This window comes from Phocoena phocoena, chromosome 1 (assembly GCF_963924675.1).
Source record: "Phocoena phocoena chromosome 1, mPhoPho1.1, whole genome shotgun sequence".
Classification (NCBI taxonomy): domain Eukaryota; kingdom Metazoa; phylum Chordata; class Mammalia; order Artiodactyla; family Phocoenidae; genus Phocoena; species Phocoena phocoena.
The window spans coordinates 160720918-160731842 of record NC_089219.1 but is presented as its reverse complement, the minus strand read 5'-3'; the positions used below and the strand labels follow the sequence as shown (position 1 = coordinate 160731842).

Here is a 10925-nt window from a genome sequence, read left to right as displayed (position 1 = left end):
ATAAACACGAGGTTTATTTTAAGTATGAGTCCACTATGTGCTATACTGACAGTAGATACAGGGGCAGAATAAGTTTGTAAATACTCATACACATGTAAAATGACAACAACTTACACATACTTTATTTACTTGGTTGAAAGCCTTGTGGTATATAAAATGCTTTCTATAGTTGATCTCGGCTTTGTTCACACCGAAGTGAGTTGTATCTGGGTTTTCTGTGCTCAAGACTGCTCAATTGCTGCTGCTGCCGCTGTTGGTTTGTTTTCTTTCAGGATCAAGGTGGGTACTTTCATATAAAATCTTGTTTTTAATTCCTTCTCTGGCAAGTCTTTCCTGGATTCTTAGCTTTGCATAATTATACCTACAATGGAACCTAGTAAGGAGAACATGAATAAATTGATATACCTGTAGAAACTAATTTGCAATTTGTAATCAAACATTTTAAATGCTTACAGATGACTGTCAGTGGTTGTGAACACATTCTTAAGGTAGCATTTTCAGAGGTTATGCCATAGGTAGGGATTGAAATGAGCATTAGGATAAGATAAAAGGTTGAGGCCTTCCTAAATGAAGTATAAACCCTGACATGGCATTAATGCAGTGCCTAATGCCATGCATTCATCTGTTCATTTGACAAATGACACAAGATGTGTGTGTATATATACATATTTAAAAGATTAAAGGCAGTCCGGCAATATCATTTTGTAAGATAAATTTCAGTGAGGGTGGGGAATCTTAGTGGGAGATTGCTCTGAGTAGAGCATGTCCTTTGGAACTAGATAAACCTATTAAAATCGTGGATCTTCTTGAATACTTAGCACACATACCAGCATCCTAAAGTCACCAAGATAAATCCTCCTATTGCAGCATCACATGATCTTCTAATTCTACCTGTCAAAAGGAAGCATAAACACTAATACACTGCACGTTATTATACTTCCTCTAGGAAAAAAAACTTCAGAGAAACATGTTTTTTATGCATAGAGAAAAGCAGATACTCACTAGTTAACAAAAAGTGTCCGAGGCCAGCCACAACAGATCCTAATGAGCCATACAATGTCGAATCCCGAGCACAGGGGATGTTTTCAACATCTAAAATTCCTAGGAGCTTAAAGGACTATGAAAAATAAAAAAACTTAGGTCGGACAAGAGAATATTTTATTTTAGGGTGGTTTGGCAAAGATTAAAACCATCTTTAATCATCCTGCTTTGGTATATAATATGAATCTAAAATGGAAACCCTGAGAATTTGACCAGAAAGTAAGCAGGTAGGGTAAATTAAACCTAAATAGATTATGGTACCATGGTTATGCTATAATTTGTTAATCAACTGGTTTGGAGATAAGGTAAGGGCATACATTATTTTATGAGCTCTTTAAACATCTGTATGAAATCATTTGGGGGATTTGGCTATCATTGAAATTTAAAAGCAGCATAATTTCCTTCTAATAACCTGAGATGCATAGATGGGAAAGGTGAAATTGTCCTAACCATGTTGCTTATATTAGTATACTGCTGTTTTAAATTCCTTTAAGGAGGACTGCAGATTTTCTGTGTTAACTAGTAACAACACATCAGTTGTGTCTGTAAGAATAAATACTTTGTGTTGAGACAAATCTCGTCTGTTTCTTGCCTGTGATATGAAGTTGCTGTTGATTGTATTTCTTTGTTGATAGTACATGGTAACCATACCTAGGTGTGATGAAAAAAGCTGGAAATCTAGAGGGCTGGATTTTATTCTCAGCTCTGCCACTAACTTCTGTAACCTGTAGGACATATTTTTTTATCTGGCCTGCAATCTGTAATGAAGGGGTTCAGCTAGGTGATAATTTAAGTTCCTTCAAGTGCTAAAATGAATGGTTTTTAAATTCTTTATATAGTCTTCATTGGATTTATGGATTTGTTCTCCCTCATTAAAAAATACTGCCACTTTAAGCATAATTTTCCAACTTGAATGTCCTGTCACTCTCACTCTGTACTTAGGGGTTTTGGGAGGGCAGGACAGAATTTTTTTTATAAGGCACGCTTATGTTTTGCTACAGCATTCTCCTATTCATAAAAAAAAAAAAGAAAACGTAAGTTACTGTTTTCAGTTAATGTAGCTTTTAAAAAGGAAGCCACTTGTCCATTCTTTGGCATGAGATATACCTAGGTGGTAATATACTGTAAGGGAAAAAGAGTGGAAGAAATGGGAAAAGGACAGTAAAGGGCAAGTCAGATTAAAGGTTGGAACATGAAGGTATTGTGTTTGCCTTGGCTCAGGCTTCTGCAGGAAAGACAATGTGACTCGGTTCCTAATAAAGCAAAAGTTATACACTCTTGGATCATTATGTTCCTTTTTTTTTTTTTTTTTGCCTCTGTCCCCCCCCCCCCCAACATGTTTACTTTATGAACACAGCAGGTGCTCATTGAAGTTGCAGACTTGAATGTTAAAAGGCTCTTTAGTACAAATCTTCATGTACAAAGAGGTTGGGATTTAATTCTGCTTCTAGGCTTTTCATTTAATTTAGCAAAAGATTGTTTCTCACCCTCAGGTCAAGAGCCAGGTGGAATTTATGGCCCCGAGGGGAAGGAGGGTGTGATCTGTTCTGCAGCTAGGCCATTGCCCTGGGGGAAGGATGCTAAATAGACTGAGATGGGGTGGTGGTGTTTAATGTTAGATCTTAGAAGCGAGTGAGACCAGCAGCTTCTGCCATGGGGTAGAATGTTAAGATGGCTTTCACATTTAAGCAGAGAGAAAGGAACTATCAAGTGTTGGCCGCAGCATGCCAAACACTGCACATCTCTGCCAAAGACAGCACTTCTTTCAAGGCTTCTGGGCTTTTTCATTTGGATTCCGTTCCAAAATGGAGCCCTAGTGTGACCCCAGGATACACCAGAATCTGCAAACTGCGCTGGTGGGGGGGGGGGGGGCATTTGGATAAAATTATCAGCCCCAGTTCTTTGCCAAGTGTGTAAAATAAACTTGCTGGACATCTGAAATGGTGCTTAAATCAGCTAGGCAGGTAGCTTTCTGAGCTTTTTAGAGATTTTCAAATCCCACCCTCAGATTCTGACTCAATAGGCCCCGGGCATTGATGTTTAGGAAACCGCCCACCCCCCAGACTGGGAGAAACACTGCTTTAGAGATTTTAAAAATAAAATTTTGAAATTGCAGATAATGGAATAATCCAGTTTATTTTGAAAGATGAACACATCCTTTTTAAGGGGTACCTTCTAAAACCAACAATGTGGGTTAGAGGCCAAGGATGCTACTGCTAAAGGTCCTGCAATGCATGTGTCACATACAAAACTGCCTTGGTCAATGTCAGCGCCAAGGTTGAGAAGCCAATGCTTGTCGAATTAATCTCATAATTTAGAGGTGCCAAGGACCTATTAGTGCCTGGCCCTTTATATCCCTTGTTTTTAATTCTCACAACCTCTTTGTGACATTTTCTCTGCAACAGGTTCAGGGTTTAAGTAGAAGGCTAATAAGTGCTGGCAGAGTGGAAGTGGAAGTCAGTCTGACCCTGAATGCCTGTCATTCCCACTGCAGCATTTAATAAATCCCTTTGGTTTTTTAGTAAACACTAAGGTTCACATATAGAGTAATAGAACTGAGTACATAACTATAGATCTGCAGTTTGTATCAAAACTGGGTAAGGATGTACAAAGACTTTTTCTAGTAGGGAATTTTCAGCCTCCTGGTAAAGTTGGAGTTTAGACTGCTGATGACTTAAAAGCAAGTATGGAATACTGTAATGAAGTCTTAAGCTTATATTTTTGAGAGTACACTGAACTTTGATTCTCAGAAATGGAAATAAAGGGTCTAAGCCTGAAGTCACTGAAGTTATGTTTGTAATGTTCAAGGCATTTAACATTCCTCTTCCCTAGCTGCCTGCAAACTTAAGGTTCACCTGCTATTAACAAAGCCTTTAAACGTAAACTAAAATTATAGACTTTTTTTATGGTAAGCTAATGTTTTTAAGCTTAGATTTAGAAAGGCAGCCTTACCAACACACCTTGATGGAATTAAAGGAAGCTCAAAAAGTTTCTAAGCCAGAATGCCAGTTTAATAATTTATAGGAAACATCACATCAAATCAGAGCTACTTCATTTCCCACTGTTAAATTTATCTGCATCAGTGCTCATATTCTGCCTTTCCTTTTGTTTCAAAGGAGGAACTGGCCCTACTCCTATTTAAAACTAGTCCTCACTTTGCAGTTGATTACTTTATCCACTCTCAAAAGACTCTGCTTCTGTGGTTATCCCATCTTTCATTTGCATTACTTGTTTTTCCTCCTTTTAATAATCTCCACTCTAGAAACATACAAAATAAATCCCCCTCTCTTGATACCCTTTCCCCCCCAAGCCACCATCCCATTTTTCTGTTCCCTGTCACTGCAAAACTAAAGTTACCTGTGTGTGCTTCTTCACTTACAAACCTATGCTCCCTTTAACTTGCTTCAACCAGACATTTACCAACTGTACTCGACAGAAACAGCACCACTGAGGTTTTCTAAAAGACAATCGTTTTGCAAAATCCATCATACTTTACATCTCAGCACATGTGGCACAGATAATCATTTGTTTTTGAAACATTTTCTTTGGCTTCAAATACACTATTAATCAAAAAAATTTTTCATGTATTTCTTTTCTGGATTCTCAATGGGTTAAACCACCCTCATGACCCTAAAATGACAGCAGTTGTGTCTATCAAAGGTGAACAACCAGATACGAAAAGGATGAAAGCCCCATTCAAGATCCCAGTGTTCTCACAAAACAATCTACAATTTTGTGTTTGTAGTTACGGTGCCCCTTGAAATATGTAAGTTTCAAACAAGGGTACATTTTGTTAAAGTAAGCATATTCCAAATAGTATGTGAGACGTTAAAAACAGAAAAGGCGCCAACAGTGTATAAATTGACAAATTTTTTTGAAAACAAATATGGAAACAATTTACCCAACATTTATTCATAACCATTTGATGATCTAGGCCAAATTTAGATGGAAAATTCCCCAGAGAAGCAAGAACACTGAATAAGTGATCAAAATTTTCAAGCTGAGCAGAGAATAGCTTAAAACTATAGGTGCAGTGTGGCACAGTGTGGGTCTTAAATAAATATTTGTGAATCTAATTGAGCCAACATTAATCTCTCTATGGCTTACTATTTAAAATTGTTTCTTCTTCCATTACCTTTTTTAAACACTTGTTATTTACTCTGCATTGAGGATATAAAAATTGGGTTCCCTGCTCTTAAGACACAAATTAACTTCCAGTATAATGTTGTAATGATCCAGCAATGTACAAGGTGTCCGGGAGATAGGAGCAGAAGCACCTCAGTCTCTTGAGGAGTCGGGAAGCCCTTCAGGGGAGACCAGCGATAACCCTGTTTAACTTTAATACACCCGGAGAGGAAAGCATGAGAAGAGTCACACGGGTTAGTTAGGTGATGACCTTTGTTATCACAGGCCGAGAAATTCGGATTTATCCTGAAATCAATGGGCAGCTACGACTTGGTTTTAAGCAGAGAGGTGGAATTATGCATTTTACAGGGTAGCCCACAAGGACGACTGTGGAAGGTGAAGCGAGAAAGGCAGAGCAGGAAGACCTGAATGCCAGCCAGCGAAGCTATTGGTTACATATGATACTGCATACTCCACGTGGTCGAGTGAAAACAAGGTTAACGGGGGAAAAAATCTCAATCTTTTCATCATCCTCCTGCTCTGGATATAAATTCAGTCGAATATAACCAAGTTCTCATTCCCCAGCATTTACCGATTCCTGTTAAGCGTTGTGAAGTATACAGCCTTAAAGACAAGGCACCTGTCCTCAGCTTTTAATCCCTCTCTTTGCTGGTAAATTACAATACGAGGCCCCGTCAACAAAACTTTCTTTCCAAAGGGATCAGTCTTGTGCCCTGCAGTAAGCTATCGGTACCGGTCCCCTCATCCTCCTAGTTTGGGTCACTTAAATCGTGGCAATTAAGATGAAAATGTCGGGGGGTGGGAGGAGGGGAGCTGTTCGATTGCAGAGAAGCTAATGACACGTGCTCCCGGCCTGGGTCTCCCAGCTCTAGAGGCCGCATCCTTAGGCGCCCCCCGCCCGTGCTCCGCCCGCCCCGCCGCAGCCCGCCGCAGCCCGCCGCAGCCCGGATTACCTTCCCCTTTCCGGGCTCTCCGGCCTCCGGCGCAGCCGCCATGGGGACAGTCGGCGCCTCCACCCCGCCCCGTCGCAGCCGCTGGCCGCCGTGAGCGGACGCCCCGCCCCGCCCTGCCCTGGCCAGCCCGGCCCGCGCCTGCGTTCGCGCTGTCCGCCATTTTAGGGAACGTTTCCCAGTCTCCGCGGCGGCAGCACTGGCCGAGCAGGCTGCTTTTGGTGTGGCCGCCATTTCCTTTGTTCAGTTGAACGGATCACGTCTTCTCTACCGGGGCTCTCCGCAGCCCGAGGGCCTGGACCAGGGGAGGAGGAGAAGGACTCGTGAAGCAACCGCGCACCCGGACTCTTGGCACTTCGAGGCTGCGCCTTTTCCCGCCCCCGCCCCTCCTCTCGCCCCAACCGCCATTTCTGTCGTCCGCGCGCGTGCGCTCGCTCCCGTGCGTAGGCGCTGGGCGCGCGCGGCGGGGCGGCCGGGGCCGCGCGGAGGGGGCGTGCGCGCCGCCGCCGCTTTGTCCTGGGAACGGGAGCCCCCACCCCCGCAAGCCCACGGCCCGGAAGTCGGCCCGTACTGGCTTGCGGCCCGCGTCCCCTTCGTGTCCTTTGTCTTCCCGCCCGGGACGAGTCCTGGGCGACCCCGTCAGTTCAACCCAGCGCCAGCCACCGTTTCGCCCCGAGCGAAAGTGTGGTCCAGCGCTCACACCGCTTACTCCCTGCTTTGGTTTCATCAGGGAGGGGCTTGAAAATAGCGCCACTCGGTTTGCCTGAAGGAGACTGGGGACAAAATGGAGGGAGGACCTTGTCAGTGAAGACGCGTTAGGACGTTCGTGCCCGCCGTGCAGGCGGGGAAGGCAGGCGGGGTGAAGTAGAAAAAGGCCTGCGACACGCGTTTTTGAATGTTAGGTAGTGTTCCACGTATACTGCACCCTACGACTGCGACTTAGCGTGAAATCTGCGTGTTGGAGACAGCAGTCGTCTGGTGTGAGATAGGGCTTGACCGCTTTCTCAGCGCTCTAAGTCAATACAATTCCTTTTCCCGTCTTTTTTTTCTATGCACCGTAAGGAAAATGTCCCTATCAAAACCATAATTATGCCTCCTTTGTTTATGTACCTTTATATTTCAAAGTATATTCCTGGGAAAATGTTCCAGCTTTAGAATGTATCATTGTGCAGAGTCATGCTGCTGTGCACACAGTAAGGGCTGGATAAGGTTCGCGGTGATTGTTTGCTATCAGCTGTCAGTGAGGTGTTTTCTTATTCCTTATGCTTTCATGATCGTTTAATACCTTTCTACAGACCCAGTAAAACACACAATTTACGACCTACGTGTGATTTTTTAAAAAAAAGTAAGTGACTTTGGGGGAGATACTGCTCTAATATTAATTAGGAAGTAGAATAAATGTCACCCCGCCCACGATATCCTGCCAGTTTGGGGTTCTTAGCTGGAAATCTTGCGCTAACTATGCTTTGAACTCTTGGTCTGGAAGGTAATATTTAAGGCAGTAATATTCCATAAAAGAGTGAGCAGTTCTCTTGAAGTAATTCCTAATCATGTTGTAAAGGAAGGAGAACTGGAAAGTACCAGGGCCATCCTATTTTATTTTTTATTGTGACTGAAAAATTGCTAGGGTAAACTTAGGGTCCATTTCATTTGTCTTTGAAAAGTATTTTCATACATTATTTCTTTATATTAAAATTTTTAATTTCACAAAAATGGCATGTTTGTTTATTTTCATATTTTATAGAGTGAAAAGTAAAAATCTTTTTCACTTTAACCCCTTTTTTCTCCCCTATTTAAAGTAAACACAACTAACAGTTTAATACGGCTCTTTCCAAACTGTTTTCTTTTTTCTCTTCTTTTTAATTAAAACAACCCTGGAATATAGGCTAAAAAGTAAAAGTCTCTTTATACCATACCTGCCTCCATATGAGTGTGTCTGTATATGACACACATATCTAAATGGCTATAGTATGTAATTTGCATTCAACAATTTACTTTTTACTATTTAACACTATGTTATGGAAAACTTTTCATGTAATTATCTAAAGATTTACTCATTCATTTTAATGGCTGCTCAGCAATCCTTTAATCATTTTCCTTCTGATTGACCTAGAAAGTTTCATTTTTTTTCACTAGTCCAAGAAATGCTTCAATGAGCATTTTTATGCATATATCTTTGTGCACAGGTTCAAGTATTTCTGTAGGATAGATTTCTGGAAATGGCCTGATTCAAAGGGGTATGTGCATTAAAAATTTTAATACATACTGCTAAATTGCCTTCCAAAACTACTGCCAATTTACATTCCCCATTATAACAATGTATGAGAATGCTTGTTTCCTCACATTTTTAACACTGCATAATATCATATTTAAAAATTTTTGTGTATCTGATGGGTGAAAAATGGTGTCTTGATTGCTTTTAAACTTTCCTGATTACTAGTATGGCTGAACATTCTTTCGGATGTTTATTAGTCATTCTTTTCCTAAAAATTTCCTAAAACTTTACTTACTTATTAACTTTGTTTATGGAGTCTTTCATTTTACAAACAACTTTCTATTTTGTTTTATTATATTTTTTTATGGAGTCCAATATGTCAGTGTTTTCTTTTATGGCTTTTGATCTTGTGTCTTCCTGAGGCCTTAAGGGCTTCTTGACTCCCATAATAAAAAAAATATTTGAAAATAATTGTCATATGCTTTCTCATTAATGATTTTGATTATCTCTTTTCCTATTTCTTAAAAGACCAACTTTTGGTATTATTGACCAAGGCTATTTTTTTCTATTTCATTTTATATTTTACATTTATTTCTATTAATGTGGTATCTATTTTGTTGTCTTTTTTCTATCTTTTTGAGTCGACTACTTAAGTTCACATATTCTCCATCTTTCTTGATTTGTAGCAAATGTATTTAAGGCTGTAAAATTTCCTCTGAGAATCATTTTATCATATGTTGTCACCGATTTTTGACAGGTAATATTCCTATCACCATTCTTTTCTAAATTTTCTATAATTTCAGCTTTTCTTTCTTTTCAAGTAAATAAATTTGGATATGCTTTTGGTATTAATTTTTAGGTGTTCTGTTTTACACTGTGGCCCATGTATTTCTACTCTTGGGGAATTTTTTTATTTGTGTGTGTGTGTGTACTACCTAAGAGATCATTTTGTACATGTTCCATATGCTTTTGAAAAGAATGCATTCTCTATATTAGCATTGTTAAGCTTATTCATTATAGTAGTATATTGTATACATTATAAATATATAAAATATATAACTATATGATAATCACATAAATTAAGTTTATTAATTGCCATTCAGCTGTCTTTTTGCATGGTAAGAGTTGTTTCATTGCAAGCAACAGACTGACTGTAGTTAGATTAAAGAAGAAAGAAATTTATTGGGAAGACGTGGAGAAGCTCAATGAACTGATAAAGAGTTTAAGAGTCAGGTCTTTAAAAGGACAACATCCAGGACAGTCCCAGGGGTCTTGATAGCAAGAACTAAAGGAGTGGCTTTCCAGGATGACAGTGATGGCCTGTTCAGTCTTATTTCTACTATCGTGCTTTGCTTTTCAACCATGCTGTCTGCTGCAAGACTCCCTGTATGTCTGGTATTGGATGCAGATGCCCCGAATGAGTGGGTAGTTTAGCACAGTGGGTTGAGTTGGGGCCAGAAAATCTCTTCTTTAAGAGTTCCTTCTCTCACGGTGGCTGTAAATCCCCTGGCACACGGCCCAGAGTGCCTGCTTTCATCCTCTCATCTGGGAGAGAGTGTGGTGTCAGTAATCCCACGCTAGAAAGCTAATAGTTATCTGTAGGCAGCAGGGTGGTGAGGGGTGAAATGGTTGTATGGTTCTGGGGATTTGGTGGGGCTGTGCTGGCAAACCCGCTTTTCGAGGTTCTCTCTTAAGCTTGTGTGGGGTTGTTTTTTTATCAGGAATATTGTGTTTAATAATCAGTCTGATTGCATCTTCTCTGTATCGTTCAGAAGTTCCTAACTGTCCTGGTCTGCTGCTGGTACATTATCCTGTCTTTCCAGCAGAAGTATCAATTTATTTTTATTTTTATATTCCGTTTCTCATTTCGATAGGTTTTGGAGGAAAGGGTGATAAAAAATTGGGTTCAGTCAGCCAGCCCTCTGTAACCAGAAGTCTGAATTTTCCTGCTCTTCCTTCCTATTCGTGTGTGTCCTGTGTCCATGCGGGTGTGCACATGAGCATGTGTTTAAGTCTAATGGTACTATACGACTTGTAAAGAAAACCAGCTGTTTTCCACCACACTTCTCTTTGTTCTGAAGTTCTGCACCCCACAGGCAATGACTTTTATCTCTTTTGGCCCATTCTTCTGGTAGTTTACTTTCATATTTCTAAGTAAAATGCTCATTCTCCTATTTCTTAATTTTTCAATTTTAGGCATTATCTATTGATAATGAAAATTTATCTCTTTTCTACTCCTTTCCCTTCCCCTCATCCTCTCAGTATGGTTGTGTCACATTTTAAGAAGCTAAATACGCATTCAGCATGTACATTATTATGGCAGTGTAAATGGTCATAGCTGAGCCGTGTGGGGTACTATGATTTCATTTCTTTTCTTGTAAAATTTAAAACTTTTCCTGGAGTTAATAATTTGCTAAATTTTGTTAAAGCTAGCTCTTGTTGACTCTTCCTTCCTTCCTTCCTTTTCTTTTTTTTTCTTTTCTTTTCCTTTTCCATAAGAGATTATCTAAATTTTAGCATATAATACTCATTTGGCTCATGGGACATTTGGCTGTTGGGACAAATGAGTATTA

The 10925-nt window shown here is 40.2% G+C and overlaps 1 protein-coding gene across 3 annotated transcripts; it reads right to left on the bottom strand.

Moving 5' to 3' along the window:
- Nucleotides 1–231: 231 nt before the first annotated feature.
- Nucleotides 232–6182, bottom strand: COX20 (cytochrome c oxidase assembly factor COX20). Of its 3 annotated transcripts, none has more exons than XM_065896054.1 (4): nt 6141–6182; nt 1003–1117; nt 828–891; nt 232–373 (listed from the first exon to the last, which is right to left on the bottom strand). In XM_065896054.1, the coding sequence occupies exons 1-4, from the start codon at nt 6180–6182 to the stop codon at nt 232–234; spliced, it is 363 nt and encodes a 120-aa protein (XP_065752126.1). The 3 variants fall into 3 exon arrangements, with proteins under 3 accessions (XP_065752126.1, XP_065752133.1, XP_065752142.1); XM_065896061.1 differs by having other exon boundaries at nt 6165–6182; XM_065896070.1 differs by lacking the exon at nt 232–373 and having other exon boundaries at nt 859–887.
- Between the last annotated feature and the right edge of the window lie 4743 nt (nt 6183–10925).

Bases quoted from the DNA above. Each gene is read 5' to 3' on its own strand.
- COX20 (XM_065896054.1), bottom strand. From the start codon at position 6,182: ATGGCGGCTGCGCCGGAGGCCGGAGAGCCCGGAAAGGGGAAG. The intron at 1,118-6,140 runs GTAATCCGGGCT...TATTTTTCATAG, and splicing joins GAGAGCCCGGAAAGGGGAAG to TCCTTTAAGCTCCTAGGAAT. The intron at 374-827 runs GTATGTGTGCTA...TCTCCTTACTAG, and splicing joins TTGGTGACTTTAGGATGCTG to GTTCCATTGTAGGTATAATT.